The 25,886-nt window shown below is 29.6% G+C and overlaps 2 protein-coding genes across 5 annotated transcripts in view; one reads left to right on the plus strand and one right to left on the minus strand.

The window, feature by feature from the left end:
- The window catches only part of LOC106680914 (PIH1 domain-containing protein 1), a 93,036-nt gene extending 74,361 nt beyond the window's left edge, over positions 1-18,675 (minus strand). Inside the window, exon 1 of the mRNA XM_014420940.3 lies at positions 18,497-18,675. Within this exon, the coding sequence (XP_014276426.1) occupies positions 18,497-18,550 (54 nt within the window). The 5' untranslated portion in view covers positions 18,551-18,675. The remainder of the gene's footprint in view (positions 1-18,496) is intronic.
- A 56-nt stretch (positions 18,676-18,731) lies between these two features.
- The window catches only part of MRP (Multidrug-Resistance like Protein 1), a 66,442-nt gene continuing 59,287 nt past the window's right edge, over positions 18,732-25,886 (plus strand). For all 4 annotated transcript variants that reach the window (XM_014420939.2, XM_014420935.2, XM_014420937.2 and 1 more), the window contains exons 1-10: positions 18,732-18,892; positions 19,112-19,288; positions 19,406-19,522; positions 19,594-19,731; positions 19,801-19,920; positions 20,906-21,099; positions 21,465-21,659; positions 21,903-22,080; positions 23,594-23,762; positions 25,687-25,838. In XM_014420939.2, coding sequence (XP_014276425.1) covers positions 18,848-18,892; positions 19,112-19,288; positions 19,406-19,522; positions 19,594-19,731; positions 19,801-19,920; positions 20,906-21,099; positions 21,465-21,659; positions 21,903-22,080; positions 23,594-23,762; positions 25,687-25,838 — 1,485 coding nt within the window. In that variant the 5' untranslated portion in view covers positions 18,732-18,847. The remainder of the gene's footprint in view (positions 18,893-19,111; positions 19,289-19,405; positions 19,523-19,593; positions 19,732-19,800; positions 19,921-20,905; positions 21,100-21,464; positions 21,660-21,902; positions 22,081-23,593; positions 23,763-25,686; positions 25,839-25,886) is intronic.

Raw genomic sequence — 25,886 nt, forward strand, 5'->3', positions numbered from 1 at the left:
TGGTAAGCTTATTAATAATAAGTATGACTTTTAATAATGGACTGTGTTGGAATAGGTTTTTGACTTAAATAGAGAAATTGACCTGGGCAAAATAGCCTGCAAGGAGAAAACAATTAATGTGAGAGGAAAATTATGTTGAAGGTATGTTACATTATATAATAAGTAATAATGTTATTGTAAATGTTTAAAAGGGAAGTTGTAATATAAGCTGTTAAATGTTTAGATGTCCCTGAGGATGGCTGGAAGGGCCGAAACGTAGGACAAATAAATAAATATATAGTGTTGAGACTATTTTGGATATTAAATTAATTAATTGATAAGTAATAAACTACTTTATAGCTCATTAAACTAGCTTTAATTTGAGTGCTAATAGACATCTGTGCATCAAATGGTTTTTGAGACATAATTTTTTTACTGACCTTTCAGTAGATTTTTAAGAAATTTTGCTTTTTAAAAAGCTAGATCTCGACTATTGGACGTAAATAGCTCTTATAAGGCTAATATTTCAGAAAATTTACTCTTCTTTAAATAATGTTCTCTTAGATTTTCTAATGTTGTTGGTAGTTTTTAAGATTTAGAGCACCGAATGAAAAAATTAATTTTTTTTTTTATGGTTATAAAACAGCCGCTATTTTTTATTCCCCCTACCTATGCTTGGCAGACTCGTCAGTTTTGACTAGTAATTATACATAGTTTTCATTAAAGTAATAAAAAATTGGAGTGAGATAACACCTTTTTTTCTTCCCGGCTCTTGTACCAATTCAACAGCAGCCCTAAACTAATCTAGAAAGATTAGTCAGGCTCGTTTTGTTACTTCTTGTAGAATTGCCAATGTTGGAAGGAATAAAAAAACTTTTTCCATTGTTTTAAAAAAATCCAGGACAGAGAGGTTAGATCCAAGGGAGATTGATTAATTGTGCTGTAACTCATAATCAGGAACTCATCGAAATAAAATGAACCTGTATGGGTGAAGACTGATGAAATTCGAATTGAATAAATATTATTGCCAACTTCAAAACTCGAGGCAAACATCCAAAAGCACTGGTGAAGTGGTGGCATTATAGAGTGGGGCCGTCACGGTTTTCAGGTTGATTCAGATGACTGATTGATCAATTAATAATTTTTGACATATAGGGAAATACACCAGAGGGATAAGTTTTCATATGTATTTTTCCCCTTAAAATTATACCACGTAGAAGGCCCAGAAACCGCTTGGAACAGGAATTTGACGTTTTTCGTGGATTTATCTAAACTTTTCACTTTTAAAATTTTTTTTTTTTAAATTATAGTAGCAATATAAGAATCGAAATTGAGATTCGTCAGATCTCTATGAAATTCACTCTCTTTAGGCAGCTCATATGTCAAAATGCATGACTCCTTAGAGCCGGAAAAGACATCTATAATACTAAATTACATTTATATACGATAAGATATTAAATATAAAAATTTTGTAATTTGTTAAAAGACGAGTTTAATTCAACTTTTTTTTTTAAGTAGGAGAAAATAACAACAAGTTATAAATAAAATAACAACTAGCACATATTAAAACATTCCATTTTATCTTGCTTACATAATTTTTGATAACTATGTTCACAAGACAGTAATTCTCTTCAAATCGACCCACTTACACCACTTAAACTGTAATGGGTGCCCATGTTTCATCAATGTTTGACTATAACATAAGGGTATCTTCTTAGATAATTTGTTCTCAAACTTCTGAATAGATCTGTAAATATAGGGACCGTTAAAATCTAAAATCATATTTATTTATTTTTAATAATATTTCAGCATGAATAATAAACTATTCCAAACTAGGAAATAGTTGTCATTAGAAATTTGAACATTTTTTTATATATATTTATATTATAATACACTATAATAAAAAATGTGAAAAATTACAAACCATAAAAAAAAAAATGATATTTTAACGAATTTAGGGACGAATTATTACAACACTCAGATCCAATATACTTTCACAAACAAAAATAATGTTTATGCATCATAAAATATCTTAATCTTTATAACGTAACGAAAACGGCTAGTACCTAACATCAATCTAATTAATATAATACTAAATGATATGAAAGATTTCAAAAGTCATTACGTTTAAGAAGAAGAAAAATTTCAGGAGCCCCACCCATGCCGATGGCATTGAAGATGGTAAAAATAAACCAAATGTTTGTAAAAGTCATCAAACATGTACTGAGGAAAGAGTCTGGGAAACGAGATGGACCAATGCTACGAAAATCTTACTCCAACTGAAATAATTTAAATATATATAATTTTTTTTGTGGTTCATGAGGATCAGTCGACAAAATACAACTAACTAAATATATAGGCAATGTTTCTACTTTGTTTACATAGTCATGCCAATTGTCTATTACAGTTCGTTCTAAATCGATACCATTAACTCTAGATTTCTGCAATCTAATTAATTAAAATATTGTAAATGAATATTGAAAATTGTCAACGAATATTGAAAAATTTTAATGAGTATTGAAAATGTCAACGAATATTGAAAATTTTTAACGAATATTGAAAATTGTTAAGAAATATTGACAAATTTTTATGAATATTTAAAATTGTCAACGAATATTGAAAATTTTTAACGAATATTGAAAATTGTTAAGAAATATTGACAAATTTTTATGAATATTTAAAATTGTCAACGAATATTGAAAAATTTTAACGAATATTGAAAATTGTTAAGAAATATTGAAAATGTTAGAAAAATAAATAAAAAATTGGACAGTGCTCATGTAAGAGCACATGGTATATATGTATAGATGGTACAAAAGGAACAAAGATAAATACTAAAATATTATAAGAATAATCAAAAGTCAAACAAGTGCTCTAGGCGAATGTTGGGAAAATTGCAACTTACAAAATGTAATGTGCGAAAGAAACCGACATACATGATATAGTTAGAATCATGAAAATAAATAGGAAAAATCAACAAAATAAGGAGTGATATCTAAAGTTATACAAGTCAAAATAATAAGGCAAATGTAAATACACATTATAAGGAAAAAACAATCACCGGAGGTCTATTTCATTGAAACAAAAAACTAAAATGTTCGCTCATTTTTGATTCATTCTTCTATATTATGAGAAATATTTAGCGTACAAAAATAAATAAATACTTGTTTTAAAGTATAGTAAATTTGTTAAAATTTACGTAAATTACTCTTTACGTTTGATGTTTTCCGGGAAACAGTTCTTCAAAACCCAATAATTTTCTGAAAAACAAGATACATTTTGGAAAATATTATGATTAACAAGTACTATATTTTCAGAGACACAATATTCGATTAATAAAATTGTTTTCCAAACAAATTTGTTATTTACGACCTATTACATGATTTGGTGAAATAAGATTAATTTTTTTTAAATATAAGTTTTCTTAAAATCTCTTTAGCGCATATTATTAATATGTTTAAATGATTTTGCCATTGTGCAACAAATACATTGAATACTAGTCAAATTTCTGGAAAATGTTTGATACCTCAGGCACGCTTTGATATACAGAGGTCTATTAGGGTTCAGTTTGATATATAGAGGTCTATTAGGGTTCAGTTTGATATATAGAGGTCTATTAGCGTTCAGTTTGATATATAGAGGTCTATTAGGGTTCAGTTTAAAGATTTTTCAATGCATCATAAAGTACTTTATAATCTTCTCAAGAGTAGCATATTCCATGATAATTAATAAATAATTTCTCATTGGAAGTCTAGGTGGCGGTCAATAAAGGTATCAAAATAGTAAAAGAAAACTACTTATTGTTAACCAACGTTTCGCCCTACTTTACAGGGCTGACAGATTAAAACAGAAATGTCAACGAAGTTATAAATAAATACTTTATTAAAACTCAACAATAAATAGTATTATTTTACTATTTTGGCACCTTCATAGACCGCCACCCGGACTTCCTACGAAATAGATTTACATGTTGATTTCTTGTTGAATGTTAAGAGTACAATCAAGGCTCATTTTAAATGCATCATAAATTATAATATTTATTTTCATGATATTTTATTGATATTAAAAAAAAAAATCACAAAGTGATTTTTCCCGTTTTTTGAAAAAAACAACAACAAACAAACAATGGTTTAATAAAAACCGTATCTTGGTAATTATTCAACATAAATAACTCTTCAACAAGAGCTCAATTAAAGCTCGTCAAATGCGTCAAAATGTTCCGGGTACATGAGAATTTATGGGCAATAAACCTGGGCGACTGTTTTCTAACGAGTAGTAAACGTTTAACGTAAATGCTTTTTAAACCCTTTTATAAGAGATTCTAATAACGAAAATTAATTACACTTATTTCTAGGCACCGATCAATTTTAAGTTATTTTACTGGTAACTAATGACTAAAAAACTAATGATACAATACATTAGGAAATTTCAGGGCTATTAACAGGAAATTTTCCACCATGACATGGAATAAATATCAATCTGTTTTGGAAATAGTAAAATATTATGTATAATCAATAAAAGAATATTTCAGTTTAATTGCAGTAATAGTCTTATTTGAAAATTCAGATACAACGTTCGTTTCCTGAGCGAATGACTCATATTATTGAGCGAGTGTCATTATAAAGAGTTGCTATCTTAATTCCTTCGATATTTTAGGAAAAGTTAGCACTGAATTTTCCTTATGAAATAATCACAAGTTTAACTTGTGCTTTCTAAATGGTTGCTTAAATTAAAAATTATGAAGGATGCCTTATAATATTTGTCCTGGACCAGCGATATAAATAATATATAAATCTAATATTAATAAATTAAATAAAATAAATCTTCAACTTGATACTGATAAATATAGTTCGTACCTTTTTTTTTATCTATAACTTCTAAATATAAATATTTTTTACTATATTATGAGCTCTTATAGTGACTAGTGTAATCTGGAAATGTGTTACAAGTTTTATAATATCCATATAATTGACCTTGATAGATGAAAAATGGTTCGACCACGAAGAAAATCAAAGATGTAAGAAAATCTTTGCAAAAGCTGTATATTTTTCCATCACATACATAAAATTAATAAAAAGTTTTTTTACGAACAAGAATTCCGTTTAGTCGTTTTTATTCGAAAGTCATGTGTGAGAGAATATGATGTTAGTATTTTAGTATTATCCTTCAGTCACCTTTTATTAACTTTAATACAACTGCTTACATGGCAATAGTTTATGTTTCTTTGCTGTCCAATTAGCTTACATTTATCTAAGGAAGATTGAAGAACGTAGTCAAACTATGTTTAGTTCAAGACTCTGTGGAAAAAAGTTATTTCACCCCAACTTATTATAATTTTAATAAAAACTATACATAGTTACTAGTCAAAATTGGTGACCACCAACTATAGTTGGGAGGAGGAACAAGAAATGGAGCCTGTTTCAAAATGAAATTTAAATTAATTCAGAGCTCCATATCTTCAAAACTACTTACAACACTAAAAAACGTAAAATAAAATAATTTTAAGTAGAGTAAATTTTCCTTAATAGAGCTGTTTATATCCAATAGTGCTCGAAATACAGTTTTTCAAAACGCAACATTTTTTGATATACAAAAAAAATAAAAATAAATATTTTGTAAATTTATTTCGGCAAATATAATGTAAAAATTTCTAGGAACGACGTACTAGATCTTGATTGAAAAGTAGGAATAGCAGTTTCTATGACATTTACCGAAATAAATTCGGAAAATGTCGAAAAAACTCCAATAGTCAAAAATCACAATAAAAACTGTTTAATTCAAGAAATAACCCTACAAACACGTATTAGTTGGAACAAGAATTTTTCCTCTCGGTGGTCTTGTCTGTATCTACCCAACCCAGGACGAAAATAATTCCGCATTGTTCCTAGCCAGAAGCAATGAGTTGCGCAACATGTTAAGTGATCACGACCAGCGAAGGACTACTCAAGATATGTAAGTATTAAAGAAATCCTTTTCCCACCTTGTGCAATCCAAGAGCTCATCAGAAGGAAACTTATTTGAAAAATTTACCAGTCGGTTCAAAAAAGTACAAGCTCGCCACCAATTCAAATTAAAACTGAATTCAATTCATTAAATAGGAACATTGTAAACTCCGGTTATTATAAGACAAAAAATGAATGTTATATAATTCGGATTCATTCACATACTGGTGCGAGTACTTGTGTGTCATTGACTCATTACAATATTATTACTAAGGACACATTACCAACAATTATGAAAATCAATAAAAACAATCAAATATTTGTAACAAAAAATCCAAAAATAATTCTTAGGGCCTAAGGAAAAAAACTATTTTATATTCCCAAAGGAGAGAAATAAAGCATCTACAATCTGACATCAAAAAGTTTTATATTCTTTTACCTTGTCACATTATTTTAGTTGTTTGTACCTTTTTTAGCCTCGATGAAGCTCTGCAAAATGGGGCGAAATGTTGGCTCATAATAATTTTATTACTATTTGAGTTCTTTTTGCCGCACACGGACCATCCTCCTTTTATACTTATTTTATAATGGCCAAAGTATAAATCAAAAATTAAGCGTGGAATTTATGAGAAAAAATTAACCAGAATTTTAAAATAACATTCTTGCGAAATATGATGTTTATTACCTGTTTTATTTATGAGTTTAGATTAAGTAATTAATAATGTAAATAATAATAACTTATTATTTTTCAATTTTTCACTTAAAAACAAAATGTCTATAGTGGGTCGAAATCTGATATGGCGAAATATAATTTTAAAAAGCGGCCAGCAGAGTTATGATGGATTTCCGAAGTGGCCCCCATATAGGTTTATATAATTTTATTATTTAATCAGTTTTATTTTGTAATATTTTCGGTATGAATAAATATTTTTATTTATACAAATTATGATAGTATTTACTTGTATTTAAATATTTCTTTAGTATTATAATTTTTAATTTTTTTCTTTTAATTCAGAGTATTATCATTTACATTTTTTTTCTTTTATTCTTCTAATTCCGTATCTATTGAATGAATGAATATTTCAACACTAATTCTTAATTTGTATTAATTCACTTAAATAAAATAAAATAAAGTTAGGATTAAAAAATAAAACATGGCACGTCGGTTGGCCATCCCTGTACTAGACAATCCCAGTAAATTTCATCGTAATCTGATTAATGGTTCGATCGACTTTGCACTTTTTTGACTACAGATAGACAAAAGACCTGATTAGTTCCTAAAGTAATATGGCTGTGAAAATTTTCGATTCTGATGATATTTTTGTATTATTTCTTGCAAAAATGCAAAGAATTCCTTTCTTTCGGCAGTTAGGAAACAAAAATAAAGATAAAATAAAATCCTATAAGAAAAAATAAAAGATAATTGAGATAATAATATAGTGATTATGAATGTGATTCACAACTTGAGGAGTTTCCTGGACACTGAGGGATCAATGAAAACTGCAAGTACAACAGTCCAAGAGGAGAAATTTTTTTTATTACTTTAATGAAAACTACGTATAATTAATAGTCAAAATTAATGAGTCTGACAATTATAGGTATGGGGAATAAAAAATGACGGCTGTTTCAAACGTTAAAAAAAAAATAATATTTTTTCATTCGGAGCTTTTTATCTTTAAAATGGCTAACACTAGAAAACGTAATATGACATCATTTAAAGTAGAGTACATTTGCTAAAATATGAGCCATAATAGACATATTTACGTTCATTAGTTCCCGAGATATAGCTTTTTAAATTTCAAAAATCAACACTTTATGAAGAATAAACAGAAAAAATCAGTAGTTAGTGATTTTATTTTGAGAAATTTATATCTTCGAAACTATTTGACGTATTGATGTCTATTAGCACTCAAATTAAAGCTAGTGTATTGCACTGTAAAGTAGTTTATAATGTTTATCTTCATCGGAGTAGTACTTTTCATCATATTCGACAAACTAAATTCACTCAATGTTGATTTCTAGTTGCACAACCGTTGGCCTCGTAACAGTAGTTCCTAACAAAGTATTGCACCTCTGATTTTTCATTGGTTGTAGCGATACAGATGAACTGCTTTACATCATTCCCAGTCCAAAAACGCATTGAGTGGAAAAATAAAATAAAAATTAAAAACGCGAAAATTTGCCAGACTACTACAAATACTATTCTATATTGGAGATATTGACAGTGTGAATGGAGTCAGTAATTTGTTCCACGGTGAGTCGTGTAAACCGAGTGATAACAACTTCCTCAGCTATTAATTGAAGTAAATGTACTGAACAAGATAATTATGACATGAAAATTACTTGAGAAGAAATTACCTATTGTACTCAGATAACTGTATCCTACTGATTTCACACGCCACAGGAAAATACCGTATCATAACATCGACTGGGAATGGAGGTTATAAATAGAGGATTAGTGGCGAAAACTGGGTATCAAATATATGTCATAGTTTAATATATCATATGAAGTCACAGATTCGATGTCTTTTCATCAATGGTGGAATAAAAATTGTCTTTAGAGAATCTAAAAAAAAAAAAAAAAAAGCCATTTAATGTTCTGTAGTTGAACTCCCTTATTTTTTGCCGGTAAGTCAATAAAGATAGAAATTTTTTGAGGTCTTTGTAGCCGATTGAGTAGAGTTGTCACCTTAGCAACGTAGAGTCTGAAGGAGCGCCGTACACTGGGGCCAAATGGCGAAAAAAGTTCAATATCTCGAAAACGGATTAACATAGAAACTTGGTGCCGGTCTCATTTGACTCAGAACAAAATATACATCAAGTTCAACTGTTTTAATGGAATTTCGAATACAATAAAAGAACCAGTGAGGAATTTAAAGTTTACTGGTTAGATAAATTTTATAAATAAATTTCTGAAATTTTCGGAATAGGTTGTACTCATTAAAACAAGTTGCAACCAGTATTTTGAGTGTATATTTAAATTAAATAATGCTTACAATTTAAAGTTCAAGGAAGCTTAAAGGACAGGAGAATTTTGTAAATAAAAACTAGGGATTCAAAGTCAAAGGTTGTTCAAATTGAAAAGACACGATTTCAAATTTAAGGAAATTAGATTAACAGTTACTTAGCTGCATCGCTGATTTTCAGGCGTTTTTCTTTGGTTCGGGTCTCTTGTTCGTGATAAAAGGATCCGAAGTCTCCAGTAACTTGTGGAACACGTCTCCGTCTTCTCTTTTAATCCTTATATCTACTTTCTTATGCCTCTTCCGACTGGAAGAATCGACTTCTGGACTATTTCAGCATCATGCAACAAAATCTTATGGACTGTGGATGATGTGTAGTACCATGAATACATTTCAATGGCCATCTCTGCTGTTTCTTAAGCCGGAAGTTTTCTGGGTTGATCATTGCACCCATTTTTGATTATTTTTATTCCAGGCAACGTGAATTGTATCAAATTCAAGAGCATTCATATTAAGAGGTTTTTTTCAAGTCGATCATTTCCTTTCTTTGCGGTGTTATGATCGGATAGGCAGATGATTTCTGTTCTAATCTTTACTACAACACTTCTAGTTTGAAAAGTGACCCCCCACATCTCTGAGGAAGCTGGAGCTTATTTTGTTATCATAGCTGTTCTCAATGCTTATTTAAAATTCGTAACTTACAACGTTGTAAAGCGCTCCAATTTGTTTGCCTAGTTTGACAGATGTGTGGCTTAGTTGACCATCGTAGAGCAGGAAAAAGATTTAATCATTTTCCTCTCCCTCTTATACAATTATATATCACTCATTTAGAGTAGTGTGTGATTTGGTCAAACTTCCATTATTCTGAGAGTGGGCCTAAATTAATGGAATATCCTTGAAACAGGGGAAAAAATCATGGTGTTTCTAGAGTCTGTAGCTTATATAGTTTAAGAATCACAAACTATATCATCGAAATCAGCGCTTTCGAAAATCGATTTTTTTCCGTTTCGGCACCACTGTGCGCCGGTTCAATTCCGGTCCGGGTGTTTTTTTTATTTGTTTATTGCCTACCTAGTGGTTTATGGCATAAAGGGTAATAATTGTGGTGGTAACCAGAGTGGGAGGGTCGAGTTTTCATTTCGTAGCGGTCCTGTGGAATGAAAACCTAACCATGGTTAGAATAGGTTGGTTACCTATAGGATATTTTCCCTCCCCACCATCGTGCGTTAGAAATGGCCAGATAAATAAACAAAAAGAAGATAGAAATTCTACTGTTACATGTGAAATCTTCAGAAAATCCTACTGGTTTCTCCGAGATATGCGGGATTCTTTCGCGTTTTCATTCAGGGGGTTAATTACAAAACATTGAAAAAAAAAATTTGTTTAGGATAAAAATGTGCAGGATACAATATCATTTATTGTAAAATCAAAATTCTCCTCTGGTTCCACCAATGTACTCGATACTAAGAACATTAGAAGTTAGTACATGTGAAAAAATATATCCATTGCAGGCTAGAGACTAGGTGAACTTATCGTTTTGACTCCGAAGGAATATGGAATTTATGGATGTGTATCTGAATACATTACCAAACAAATGATAACTTTTTATCGAAGTTGAAATTTTCTCCAGGAAACATACCATAGATGAAGAGAGATCACCAGAATCTCACCCTCTCCTTCATACAAATGAGATATATCAGATATTATATCTATACAGCAATCAACAGTGAGATATTGTAAACAACAATAAGTCCCACTTTATTTCTAGCAAATTTAGCACAATATAATTAAATTGAAAAAGTCTTCAGATACAAATTCGTTTCAGTTCTGTGTTCATTGGCAAGTTCAAACCTAAATATATACATATTTTAAAAAAACATGGTCTCGATAAATTAACCAATTCAAATCATGGTTCAGAAGTAAAGGGTACAAACTAACATATTATATATGTGTATAAATGAATGACTCTAACTTTTAGTCTATTTATAAAAGGACAGCCTTGAAGGTCAATTTGAATCCTTTCAAGATTTCTAAAGAATCACAACTGATTACAGTCATTACTTATCGACCTCGAAAAGTAACGAGCCAAAAACGGTTCCGAAAGGCGTTACAATCGTCACAGGAAGTAGTAACAACAATTACAGAATCGTTTCGAAATGCTGAATGTATTATTATGTAATATTTGTGAAATTTTCTCACCATTATATGCTTTTCCCGAAGGTTGAATTGGAACGAATGAAAACGAGGAAATTAGAAATACGCTTTGGGTGTAGGATTTAACAAAGGTGTATCAGTATTGGATATTGTGGTTAATGCTTTACCTTCAGATTAAAAAAAAAAGGTATGAACTCAAAAATAAATACCTGGTGCGCTACAGATGTCATACAGCTTGAAGTGAATAAAGAACATTAAACTGGTGGCAATGATCAGCACTTTTAAACGAATCGGTAAATTTTTAAGAAGCTTCCAACATGTGTCCTCAGTGGCTGACAGATAATACAAAATTAAAAAAAAAATCCATTCCGGCCGCACCTGCCCCAGTAAGACCCCCAGAGAGCGAAGGTCCTATACCACTTCTGAAATATTTGCTCAAATCGGGAAGAGAAGACTTTAAGATAGTTTAATCGAGCAATATTTAAAAAGCGCCTGAAATTGGAAAACTACGTGAGAGCACGGTGGAAAAAAAGGTCAGTTGTTCAACCCCAATTTTTTATTACTTTAGTGAAAACTATGTATAATTACTGATCAAAATTTATGAGTCTGCCAAGTATAGGATGGAGGAATAAAAAATGGCAGCTGTTTCAAAACGTTAAAAAAAATTATTTTTAATTTGGAGCACTATATCTTAAAAACTACCAACAACACAGGAAAAACCTAAAAGAACATCATTTAGAGTAAATTTGCTAAAATGTGAGTCCTAATAGACATATTTACGTTCAATAATTCCCGAGATACAATTTATGAAAAATCAGTATTTAGCGAATTTATTGTGGGAAATCTACAGTAGGAAAAATTAAAAAAAAAAAAAAAAATCAACAAAAATAAAAATAAATACATGAACAATATTAACTTAGAAGATTACGTTTTGTTCTTTCATGGATACAGCGTTTTAAAAACCATTTGTTGCGGTTGTCCATTTCTTTTCTTAGTGGATTTTCGGAAGCTGTTACTTTGCTGAAATTTCTAGTAATTACTGTTAAAACAAGTTGTACTAAGGGAAGTTTCAAGTCTCAGACCACGGTAATTATTTTTGAGTAGCGAGGATAATTGTTAATTCTCATAGATACATTTTAAACACTTTCCACTTTGTTGTAAGTAGTTAAGCAAGTTGAACTCCAAACTTAAGCGATATGTCGTCGTATAACTGATTAGTACAGGATTAATTTATTTATAAGGCTTAGTTGGGATTTTTATCAAGTATGGGAATATTTTGAAAATTACATTTTTCGCTTTTTCTTTCTTTCAGTTGATAAGTTCTATGAATGCGAGGGATCTGTCCAGAGTTACCTGGGCAATAATCAAGGAATTCTAGGGATTTTGGCAGATACGAGGGTTGGTCAACGATTAGTAAAAAATGATGTCCTAAGATTTTCTTGATTTGATATTGAAATTTCATGCATTTCTTGATTTTTTTTTAATTTTGTAATAAACGGTTTACAATTGTGCGACAGGAAGATGGTACAGGGCAGTATGGTGGCTAGTAAGATTTCTCGTTCAGATTGCGTTGGTAAGTCGAATATGAATGTATTACCGGCGATTAAATAAATCAAGAATTCGAGGTAATTAATTTGAACTTAATATTGCTTTTATTGGAAAGAAATGCGTAGACGTAGTGAATCAGGTGCAGTGGAATTTGTACGAGATCAATTCATTTTTCATATCAATATGCCAAACAGTATCAAATACTTTTTTTTAAGTCTAGCAGAAGCATGCAAGTATGTTTTTGGTTGTTGAAGATTTTTTTAGTCAGAAATATTTGTATGTGACCTTTTATGATTTAAACTAATTCAGTTTCCATACAATGCCTTCACAAGGTTATGAAATCACAAATAATGTGATAAGGTAGCAAAAATATATAATTTTTAAATTAAAGAAAAAAAAAAGGATAACAATGAACTCACGAAATTGAACTTCAAACAAAAATATATATAAATGTTCGAGACTGGAAAATGAGGTCCAAAATGACATTTAAGATCAAATAGGGACATTAAAAATATGAAGATATAAATGGTAAAAACGCCTCAAAGAACAAAAAATTGAAATATATTTTAAGCTTTGAAGATAAAAAATGAAACATCCAACGAAGGATTAGTTATTTAGCAAGCTTTGGAAAGCGAAGGACGTCCATGTAAATGGGGTCCATTGATGGGTCAGCGATTCAAATTAATCAATTGGCTTTATCAAGGAAATGAAGTGCATCCTATCTTCACAGAGTTGTATCAAGATGAAAACAAACAAGAGTAATCAATATTCATAAATAACGTATCCTTAAAGAAAAAAAAATTAAAGTTTTTAACGCACAAGAAGGTACAAAACCTGGTGGGGTGTAGTACGCACCTCATAACTTACTCTTACCATCCTATTTTGAGTTGAAATTAATCCTTTGTTTCATAACAGATATTTTTCTATTATTCACTCTGGGAATATTTTCCCGGTACAAATTTTCCTAAGGAGCCTTTCAGTTGACAGATATACATAGTATATACTTATCCATTTTCACTACTAATAAAAATATGAAATGGTTAATTCCTACAAACAAACAAAATTAAAAGTACTTTATAGGAAGCCATTTTGAAAATCCGGTATTAAAGCCCTGTCAAACTATTTTAACGAGCATAAAAACTGTGTGATATTAAAAAACCATTTAATTGCACACAGATTACCAAGTCCAATCAAAATCGTTAGAGCTGTTTTTTAGAAAATCGTAAAAAATGTGAAAAATCGATTCTATAAGTGGCCCTGGCGGTCAGTCGGTTTCATCCAAAAAGTTGCTTTATCTTCCCAGCTATTTTACCCGACTCAAATTTAATTTCAGCTTTATACGACTATTCGTTTTTGAGCTAGAGAATTTTCCGACACGCTCAGAACATTTTGCAAGAGTTGAAAACTCGATTTCGAACTTAAACACGATTGAAAAATATCCCCCTTAATATATTTCATAAATAGACAAGTGAAAGTAATATATAATTTTATTAACATACATAATAAATGCTATAGTGAAACTATTACAAAAGCGCAGAAAATCATTACACAAAGGTAAAATATATAAATTAATCTTTTCTTGAAGAAGTTTGTCGGGGGGTGCGGTCAGCAAAGAACAACATAAACAAACAAAACCATATTTATTTATTTTATGCCGACGTTTCGACCTGAGTTTCAGGTCTTCATCAGGGGTTGTGTCGCAGAGGAGGGAAAGATTGAGTACTTATCTTTCCCTCCTCTACGACACAACCCCTGATGAAGACCTGAAACTCAGGTCGAAACGTCGACATAAAATAAATAAATATGGTTTTGTTTGTTTATGTTGTTCTTTGCTGACCGCACCCCCCCGACAAACTTCTTCAAGCATTAATCTACGGTCAACTATCTACACCTCAATATAAATTAATCATTCATTACGACAGTTAAGTAAATAATAAAAAAGTTTATCGGAAAATTCCCCGACTTTTCCCCGAATTTGCAATACTTGTTACGCTCAAAATTTAAAAAATGGGTTGAAAAGACCTAAAAAGGTTCCTACGCATAAAGCACTTTGTAATCAATCTATCACGAAGGAAAAGTTAGGAGACATTTAAAAATATAAATTTTTTTTTTCCATCGCACCTGGGCTAATGGGGAACAGAATAAAACAGATCAAAAATCTATTTTCATCAAATTCAATCCACTACTTCTACTTACGCATACGATAACGTATTATCCAGACATATCTATATTTCGAAAACCAAAAGATTTTCCAAAGGAAGCAGTTCTATGGCTAGAGATATTCAATTTTATCGAATAAATTTTGGATTCAAGAAGTAAACATAGAAAGATAGGAAAGAAAAGATCAGAAATTAAGGAAATTTTGAGTAGTTTTTAAAAAAGTGAAATAACATAAAATTAAGGAAGTATATTGCCATAGGAAAGTGGGATAAAATCACTTTGGTTCGACACATCATCAAAAGCTTTTGCATATACCAATAATGAGCCTTATTAAGAATAAATATAATATTTTTTTGTTTAAATTTAGTTATAATTGAGTTGGTGAGAATGAAGGGAGCATAAATAATTTTGTATATATAGTTGACCGTAAAAATTGATATATAAGAAGATGGTCAGGGTTGCGGTCCAAAGTGAAACAAAAATAGTTTACAACTATTTATTTTCCAACGTTTCGCCCCACTTTGCAGGGCTTCATCAGGGCTAAAAAGATACAAAATAATACTATGATAAGATACAATGATAGGAATAAAAATACAAAGATAAGATACAATGAATTGTATTTTATCTTTGTATTTTTATTCCTATCATTGTATCTTATCATAGTATTATTTTGTATCTTTTTAGCCCTGATGAAGCCCTGCAAAGTGGAGCGAAACGTTGGAAAATAAGTAGTTGTAAACTATTTTTGTTTCACTTTGGACCGCAACCCTGACCATCTTCTTATATATAAATAATTTTTCATTAATTGTGAGAAATTGATTTTTTTGTAAATATACTTAAATGATATATGTATATTAATTAAGAGCTGACTATTACATAGATAATAAACATATATCATTTATGTATATTTACAAAAAAATCCATTTCTCGCAATAAATGAAAAATTACTTATGCCTCTTTCATTCTCAACGACTCAATTGATCTAGTCACTAATTTTATTATAAATGGGAGAATATCGATCTGACATTTCCTGACAAGGAGCACTGCTAAGTGAGGTTTTTATCCTCATAAAGACCTGTAGAAGTTTCTCTAGGAAAAGCGGAAGTCAGCAGTTTTGATTTATCAAAATCTATAATGTTTAAGATAAAGAAATATTAGTTAATTAAACAAGACTGATTTTGCTTCACCAGTTATATTTGTACTATGGTCCAGCTCTCATGCCATCATTCTGTAACACGAACTCCTAGCTAAAGGCTATACATCTTCAAAAAACTACACAAACAATTAACTGAATCAGGTCAAAATTCTGTTAGATATATGGGTCTCTAAAACTAAAACCGTTAGTGCATTAAGTTGCAAGTTTCTCCACATTATGGTAATATATTCCGTGTAAAATAATCTTTATACAATAAACTGGTGAAGTAAAAAACCCTAATCGATTAATTGCCTCAGTAGAAATTTTAAAGATGGCATGGTTGCTAAAACGTAGTACAAATATAAACAATTTCTTAAGAAAAGCCAGACTGATAAATTTGATAGCCTTATATGTGTACCACCATTGTCCCATATAAACTGTAAATAATTGTTAATTATAGTAGTCATAGGATAGAATTAGTGAAGGGACAATGTCCCTTGGAGGAGCAGAACAAGCTGAAACAGCAATTGGAGATGTTATAGAGTTCAGGCAGAAAAATTTCAAAATGAGAAGATTAACAAAAATTGGACTAAACATCTAAAAACCAAAAATTTAGGGTCCAATATAATTTTGGCAGGTACATAAAATGAAATAAGGGAACTCTGATTGGAGTGAATTCAGGAGCACATGATATTCAAAAAGGAAAAACAGAATGGACTAGTCCTTGAAGTGATTGGAATGGTAATTAGAGATAAACAAAATATTTATCGTAAGTCGATCCAGGACAGAATCAATTAAGAACGAAAGTTAAAACTTTAACAATAGCTAGTCGGAAACATGATGCTGCCAAGAAGATAGATGTTGATAATTTCCTCAGAAATTAATTAATAATGGTCATTAATTCAGGAATTGAAGAAAGATGTTATTTATCAAGTTTATTTACAATGCATTCTATTTCTCCTATTTTGATCAACCATGACAATGTGCCTTGTCAAACTATAAAGATCTTCCATCTTAGATAAAAATATATCTTATTGTATAGGTCAGAAATATGAAGCCATGATATTCAGATAAAAATGAAATGAATAAAAAGGACAAAATTGGGTATATAAAATTAAAACAAAGATATTTTCATACATGTAGTTAAGAACTAAATAAAAAAATTAATTATTCTAATTTTACATTTAAATCAAGTTCAGTAAATGCAAGCAGTTCAGTTTATTTCTTTTGCTCGAGGCTTAAGGGAGTTCCTTGTTCCAAAAATATTACTGATAACTTCATTATCTTCAAAATATTTTTAGAGAATCGTTCAATAAAACAATATGACATGAATTTGCACAATTAACATTGAACTTACTGTTTAAATTTTAAGACAATATTTTTATAGACTATGTGTTATTCATTAAAGAAAGTACTCTTATCACTTGCCCAATTGTGCCTAAGAGACACATTAAAAATTCCTTTCCTTTTTAATGTCATTAAATGAAATTTCATGACTGCTTCATCAATAAATTTATGGATATCTTATAACATACTTGCAACACGAATAGATTATGTTCTCTCAAAGTATAACTCTCATGAATCTCAAAAAATCTGAGTTTTTTATTGAGAAAAAAAAGCATTTTTGGAAACAAGCAGGAGGATATCTAGAACAGCCTAAAATAATGAGACTATTCTGTCAAAAATGAGACACGTGGCCACTCTATAACAAGAACAACGCATGTAAAAAGTGTGACTATGAATATGTTTTTGATTAAATGAAAAGAATGACAAAAACTAAGAATTGTTGTACATACTGAAAAAGTAACAATATAAAATTAAACAAAAACAAAGATGACAACACCAACATACACTATAGGATTCAAACAATGGCTTAAGAGACAAAAACACTGCAATAACAGTTTTATTATAAAGCCTTTAGTGTACATCATAATGTTTGCAATAATTGACAATTGTTTTTTCGGTTTCACACAACCCATGAGAAAGGAAGACAACTAATCTCTTATTACTTTGAAACAGGCTCCTTGGTATATTTAAGATGTAAACACACAAAAATATAGAAAAAACATATTAAAAAGAAAAAAAAATCACAGTTTTGAAACCGGTACTATAACATAAAATTAAACGAAAAATAACATTGCCTATTATTATTATTACAAAATAAAGAAACTAGTAAACATTTATCTTGGGATGTCACTATCGGTAATGGTGAATGAATGGGCAAAATAATGAATTCTTACTATTTTAAAGCTATAACTTTCTCAAAAATTATTTATCACAACATTACTTATTAATGCTAAATCATACAAAAATTTAACAATATCCTATATGGAACATTAAAAAATAGATAATATGAGTTATAAACAGTTTAATTTATTAATTCGAAAATGCATAATGAAATATACTTCCTTTAAAAATGCTGAGATAGAATCTATACCTGGCATAGTTTAAAACCATGACATTTTATGCATTAAATATTTCACAATGAACCGCTTAGAGTATCAAAACAGACATGTCAAAGTTACCTTTGTCAAAAAGTAATTATGAGTTTGACAGCAGTAAATCAATCAGTGAAAAAGTACTCACAAAATAAATAATTCCAATTGTAACCTTACCTTAATTCTAAGATTATTTTCAATAATACTTGGGTCAATTTCTAGAGTAGGCATTTCAAATTTCACTTAACAGGTAGACATCAAGAAAGAAGACTAACTGATTGGCAACAGAAAGAAACATGCCATCTAGAACTACCACATCACGTATGTATACACCTTTAAACGTCCTATCCTAACTTTTCCTAAAGACAATTTTGGAAATATATTATTTTTAGGATATTCCAAAATCATTTCATGCCCACAATACAGAAGGTAAATCATTCAAAAGTTAAATACAAGTATCTAAGTGATATGGAAAGCAAACTGAGCCCCCTCTCCAATCATTCCATCACCTAGCATTCAGCTGAGGGGATGGAGGAGACGGCGCTGCACCGTTTCTGTGGTTCTCCTTTCTGGGTTAGTGTTTGTTAATAATTATTTTTGAATTATTACGAAAATTTCAAATTATTTCTTTTCATATCAGATACAAATTAGTTTTTTACGCCTCTATCGTACTTTCTTATCTGCATGTTCAGATTGGCTCTGTCGTGTGTTACAGTGGTCCTTAGATGAAGGTTTCATATGGTTATAACTTATTTTTCAAATCATGTCAAACAAATTTATTTTTATTTTAAGGATAACAACATAACATGGTACACCGAATCACCAGACTTAACATCCTGTTTTGAAAAAACTGTTTTTGTGTGGACTCCTTGCATATTCTTGTGGGTTTTTTCAAGTATCGACATTTATTATATTTTCATCAGCAAAACAAGGGACATTCCATGGAACTGGAGAAATATCACAAAATTGGTAAGAATGAAAATATACTATTCTTACCTCAATATTTCCGTCATTTTGTTTTCCATCATACTGTTCTTTTATTTTGGTAATTTGATGTGTGCGTAATTATATATTGCACAATTCTAGGCAATAGTGGGATTGCTGTTCACTATCTGTTTGCTTGACTTTTGCTATGGCCTTTATTGGTGGAACGAAGTCTTTCCCGTTGACATTTATACTCCTCTCATCAAATTAGTTTCTTTGGTAAGTTTTTTTGGCAATTCAGAGTTTTTATTTTTGGAAATATAAGTATTATTAATATTGTTACTTTTCAGGCACTATGCGGCACCTTAATATTTTTTCATCGGAAATATGGAGTGCAATCATCTGGACTTCTATTTATATTTTGGTTTCTTGTGTTTGTATTGGGTTCTTCACAATTTCACACGGATCTTAAAGGATATCTCTCTAGAGTATGGTAAAGTTTTATTTATATTTTGCATTGTAATTGTACGAAATACGCTAATTTATTATTTTTTAAGGAGGGAAATGATATGCCACGAGTTACTTACCTGCTATACTATTGCTTAAGTACAATTATGTTCTTAATTCATTGGATATCAGATCTTCCTCCGAAGGTATCTCAGTATCCTGCTGTAAAGGTATGTGATTATAATTTTTTATATTTGAAAAATTATGTCAATTTTAATTCAGTTAAATTTTACAATCTTGTTTATTCCAATCTACTGTTCCTCATTGCTGAATATTATTAGACTCTCAATAATGATATTGCCTCTGGGTGTTTATTTAATATAGTTCAATGTGATGCTGTTACACTTTTCCCTTCACCAACCATTATTTATATTGCTCACAGTTGTGTATTTATCCTTATCAGTGTTAGTAAGACAGGAGAAAGTTGTAAATATTTTATTTGGTGCATCTTGAAGGATTTTTTGTTTTTCTTTTCTTGTAACATGCCCTTACCAATGAACTTGGTTATTTTTATTGATGATAATCTGCTATATCTAATTCTCACTTCTTGTATTTCAGTTTTATGACCACATTTAGTCCTTCTTTGCTCAAGTTACTCCCATATTCACACAAGATGTAGACTTTGTTTTAGATCATATCCAGTTAATATTAATCTTCATTATTGAAACTACTCCATTATTACCATTTATATGATTGATTGAACCCTTCATGGGTTGTAGTGGTACAGATTTAATTTTTTTTTTTGTAATGATTATATACTACTATGCCTGTTATATAAAACTTAAAATGTTTATGTCTTTATTTAATGAAAACTACTATCATCTTGTGAGCACTAGAAACTGGTTGGATTATTGCTTGACTAGTCCGAAGTTGTCAATAAGTCACTTTCATTTAAATTGGTACCCTTTTGCACCATCTTTGTTCATTAGAAGAAAGTTTTTTTTTTTTATATTTATAAATCTGCAGTCTATTAAAATCTGATTTTTCTATCTAATTATTAACCGTATTTATCTAATAAGGAACTTTAAAAAAAGGAATATTACTAAGATAGCAACTTGGTATGATTAATTTGTTCTTAAATAATGATATTAATGATGTCCATAATTAAATGGATTTATATTTAATATTTTTGTATTATTGAATGGATTTTTGCAGAACCCTTGTCCAGAGACATCAGCGTCCTTTCCATCAAGATTAACATTTTCGTGGTTCAATAGTTTGGCATATCTTGGCTTTAAAAGGCCTCTTGTCCGAAGTGACCTATGGACTATGAAACATCAGGATATGGCTTCTGAGATTTTTCCTATATTTGACAAACACTGGTGTGACACTGTTAAGAAAAACAATAAGTGAGTAAATAATGCATAAAATGTTTGAGTTCAGCAGAAACAATATTATTCTAGATATATAGGTATTAAAGATAATTTTATACAATCCTTAAATTTACCTACCAATAAATGAAAACAACTTCTTTTCATTATATTTTTTACTATCATAATATTTTATCTTTCTTGTACTAATGTTTCGGGGTATTCCTCTGTTTTAAAAACTTTTTTTTCTCTACAATATAACAGTACAACAATAACAAAGAATAGAACATAATAAATATTTGTAAATAAAATTGCACAAATTTAAGTGCATTATTTGTATGTAATATATTTTTGGTGTTTTTAATTGGTTTTATTTTCAATAATTAATCTTGTTTCATTTTTAGAACTTATAAAGATGATTCTGCAAAATTTAGTAAAAGTGTAAATAGTGTTGACATTTCTGGAACTGGAAAAACTAAGTCTAAACCTTCTTCTATCTTACCTGCTCTCATTAAAGCATTTGGCCCAACTTTTTTGTTTGGTGCCAGTTTGAAGCTAGTGCAAGATCTTCTAGTATTCATCAGCCCTGAACTTTTGAAGTAAGTATTAAGTTTTTCATTATTTTTTTTTGGTGTTTTTTAAAATTGATATTTATCAATATTTATTTTTCTATTTCAGAACTTTTAACATTTTCTACTATTTGTTTTAGAAGCTTCACACTAAATCTGATTTTTTTTAATCCAATACTAAACTTTTCATGGAACCTTTATATCTTTTATTTGAATTTAGTGAATAGGGTTTTTGTGTATTTAGTGACCTAATTAAGATTGATTTTTTTTTAGGTACTTGATATCTTTTGTGGCAAATCCAGAAGAACCTCAGTGGCGCGGATATTTTTATGCAGCAATTCTTTTGGTTGTTGCAACTTTGCAAACACTTTTATTATCACAGTATTTTAATATAATGATGATGATAGGACTTCGAATTCGAACTGCCCTTACATCAGCTATCTATAGGAAGGTATTTCAAATTTCTTTATTGAATTATAAAATAGTCTGTTTTGATTTATTACTTTCACTTTGTAAAAGAGCCTCAAAAAAATTAGTTTCTCAAAACTTGAGATTTTATGTTTTCACATGTTTATAATTTATGAAATGAATAAAAAATATCTATTTTGTCAGCCATGCATCTCTTTTCTCCTACATCATTGTGGCAATTCCTTTTTAGATTTGATACCAACAAGACAATGTCACCTGAAATTTGGTTTCGAAATGAAGACCAATTAGAGGTTCCTTATGCCTATATCTCAGTCATCTCTGATATTACAAGACAAATTTGGAGTGTTATATAATCTTATTATCAAAGCCTCAAAAAATAATTTATTGTTTGTTTTAAAAAAAATACATTTATTATGTTAAAATCATCAGCATAATAACAAAGTTTGATTTTTATTCCTCACACTGCTCTGTGGTAGAAGAGGAATGATTAAGAAGAAGTAATATAGAAAAATTTGATCAATGATTTTGAACAAAAAAAATTGCTCTAAATCATATTAAGTAACATTGTTTTGGTATATAATAATTAAAATTTATTTTGATGCTGAAGATTTGAACATGTTAAATGTACTGTTTTTGAAACCAACACTGAATTATAATAATGCTATAGAGAGGAACACAGTATCCCCGGAACTTCCATGAATAGATTTTTTTTTTTCGGCCAAACTGAGGAGGTACGAAGTGTCCCTGAGACGCGAACTTGATAACCTGCTGTTACTATGCCTATAACAAGGATTACATGAATATAATTAATATGGTATTTTTATTCTAAGTTTTTGACCTTTAGGCAATTATAAGTTTTAAAAAGTATAGGTTATATAAAGAAACAAATTAATAAAAACTTATTATTTTTTACCCCACATTTCTATACCTAACTGCCATTATGTGAATTTTTAAACTATTTATTATGAAAATGTCTCAGTACTCATTAAAAATGAGCTTAATGTGAAAATATGAACAGTATGTAAGAATACCGGCTCCCGACTCTCCCCCCCCTCCATTCCACAACACACCAGTGATGTGGGGTATCTGTGTATCGCAACTTCCTGGAAAACTGGGGGATTTCTAAGGTACCCAGAGTTAAGTTAATCACTCCTAGGCTTGGTCAGTTTTGGTTGCCTCCAGTAGGAGTAGGCTAAAAATACCACTATGGGGGAGGGGACGTAAAAAAGTTATGTGGCTTTCTGTTACTATTGTTTACTCATTTCGACCGATCAATCTTCTATTTACTATGCTAGATATAAGGCAATTACCTTAATATAACCTACTTAGAACTTTTTCTACAAGGCCTTATTGAAGACAGATAAAAAATACGACCCAAAACTTCTTAAACATTTAAACATAGTCTGTAACTGTAATAAATGAAAAACAATGTACTAACCAATTTTATGTTTTAGTATTATTTATTTTATTTTATTATGTTATATTTTTTTCTATTTGACATTAACTTATGATACTAAAATATTATTTTATTTTAGGCCTTGAAATTATCAAATGCAGCTCGTAAAGAATCAACATTGGGTGAAATCGTAAATTTAATGTCAGTGGATGCTGAAAGATTCAAAGAGTTGGTGGTGTATTTAAATATGATATGGTCGGCCCCCTTACAGATCACTTTAGCCTTAGTATTTCTATGGCGTACTTTAGGTTTGTAATTTTTTCTTTAATATATGTAGTAGTATCCACATTCATTGCCTAGTAAATCTTTCCAGAAAAATCTCTCTATAATTCGTATAAAATATATGCAATCTAGTTGCATCAATAATTGTATTTATTTTTGTCTTCCAAGAAATGTAATCATCTTATCATAAAATCTGAATTTCTAAACAAAAATTTGGCTGAATTACAGTGCTTTTAAGAAGGAAACAAAAGGGAATAAGTGTGTAAGAAACAAAGGAATCATTCATATGAACTTTTGTTTTTTTTACTGCTCTCTTTTTATTGAATTTGATATTTGTTTTAAGGCTCTTTGGACAACAAAAAATATTACTCTTTTTTTTATTTTGGTGTAGAATAACATATTTTATGCTCTAGACGTGCTTTTAAAAAAAAATGGTTTCTATGGTTACATCTATAGAAAACACCTGATTTACTTTCTTAAAAATTAAAGTATAATATTTTTTGTGTTAACATCGTTTGTATGCACTTAAATATTAATATGATTTTACATTAATTTTCTCATTTAATATTTTTTATTTTTTTGTTGATTATTGGTATCATAATAGTTTGAATATCTTGATACTTCATGTTTAAACTTTATACCCTTAAATTATTTAAAATATGTATTTAAAAAATTTTATTTGCCTCTTGTTTTATAATCCACCTCTTGTGGCAAAACGTAGTCATTGATCATTCTGTAGGGTATCTCTTCATATTGTTTTACAAAATTTAAAGCAACATGCAATATAACCGTGTTACTCGCAAAAAATTAATAGTCATTAAATTATCCTTTTCATTTAAAAGGAAAACCGAAAGAAAAAAAAAATTCCTGTTAATTTGGATTTCAGATACGGAAGATCTGAATTGATGGAGTTCTACTGTATTATCATATTCTATTAGTTGTGTGAATTATACCAAGGGCATTCATTATATCAACTAAGGAATATCACTGCTTTGCTTGAAAGTGGCACATCTAACAAATAAAAGGTTTTTTAAATTTTGTATTTAAGGTACTCCATAGATTGTACCGTAGAGTCTGGTGACTTTGTAGCAATCCTACTAGCTTTAGGGCAGCCTGTAAGAGAATCTGAAGAGAAAAAACACTGGCTATAATAATGTCTTTGGAATATGTCCAATTAAAAAATAAATCAAACCTTATTTTTTTTTTTTTTAGATGTTCCAGTATTCAAACAAAGGAGCAAGATGTATCTTTTTGTTGTTAACATTCTCCTTTCTAAAATCAGATGTTTTATCTCATCATCTTGAAATGAAACAAAATTTCGTCTGCAATAAATTTTTGCTCATTCAATTTGTGGTTAATTTTCAATATTGTACAGGATTTAAAATTTTGCATGTTATGGTTTTTCTTGGACCATAAATAACTGTGTTTTAAAGTCTAAAAAGGTTGAATAGAACCAGTGAAATATTGATTTCTATCATTTTTAACAAGGTTTTAATTATTATGAAAAACATAAATGACAGTGAAGGCATACTATGTACAATTAAATTGCATTTAAAGTAGTTTAATGTACATTGTCTCTCAAAATGCTATTGATGGCCACTAGGCTGTGGGGTCATTGTCTAGTGGCTTCTAAAAGAAAAGGTTCATCTGACGTCTTGATAGGTAGCAGCAATGCTTCTGCTCATTTTAGTATGTTTATTTTTAAAAAAATAAAAGGTTTTTATTATTTTTTTTAAATCTGAAGAACGGAGGCTGATTTACACCTACAGTATTCCTAATTGGCTAATGAGAAGCATGAGTAAAAAGTTTCATCAGACTTGTTGACATAAATGAATTTATGTTGCAAATTTTCTCCATAAAATTTATTTAAAATTTACATTCTTATTATATGACATAATTTTGTAAATGCATTTGGTTTACATTTTTGATCGCTTATTTTATTTTTTTCAGGTCCATGTGTGCTTGCTGGTTTGGCAGTTATGATAATAATGATCCCTATTAATGGTTTTATAGCCAATAAAGTGAAAGATTTACAGCTCAAACAGATGAAAAACAAAGATGAAAGGGTTAAAATGATGAATGAAATCCTATCTGGTATTAAAGTAAGAATTTTTCTATTAGGAAATTATCTCTGATTTTATATTATTAAA

The sequence above is a fragment of the Halyomorpha halys genome, unplaced genomic scaffold (assembly GCF_000696795.3).
Source record: "Halyomorpha halys isolate HHAL.00 unplaced genomic scaffold, Hhal_1.1 Scaffold299.1, whole genome shotgun sequence".
Classification (NCBI taxonomy): Eukaryota; Metazoa; Arthropoda; class Insecta; order Hemiptera; family Pentatomidae; genus Halyomorpha; species Halyomorpha halys.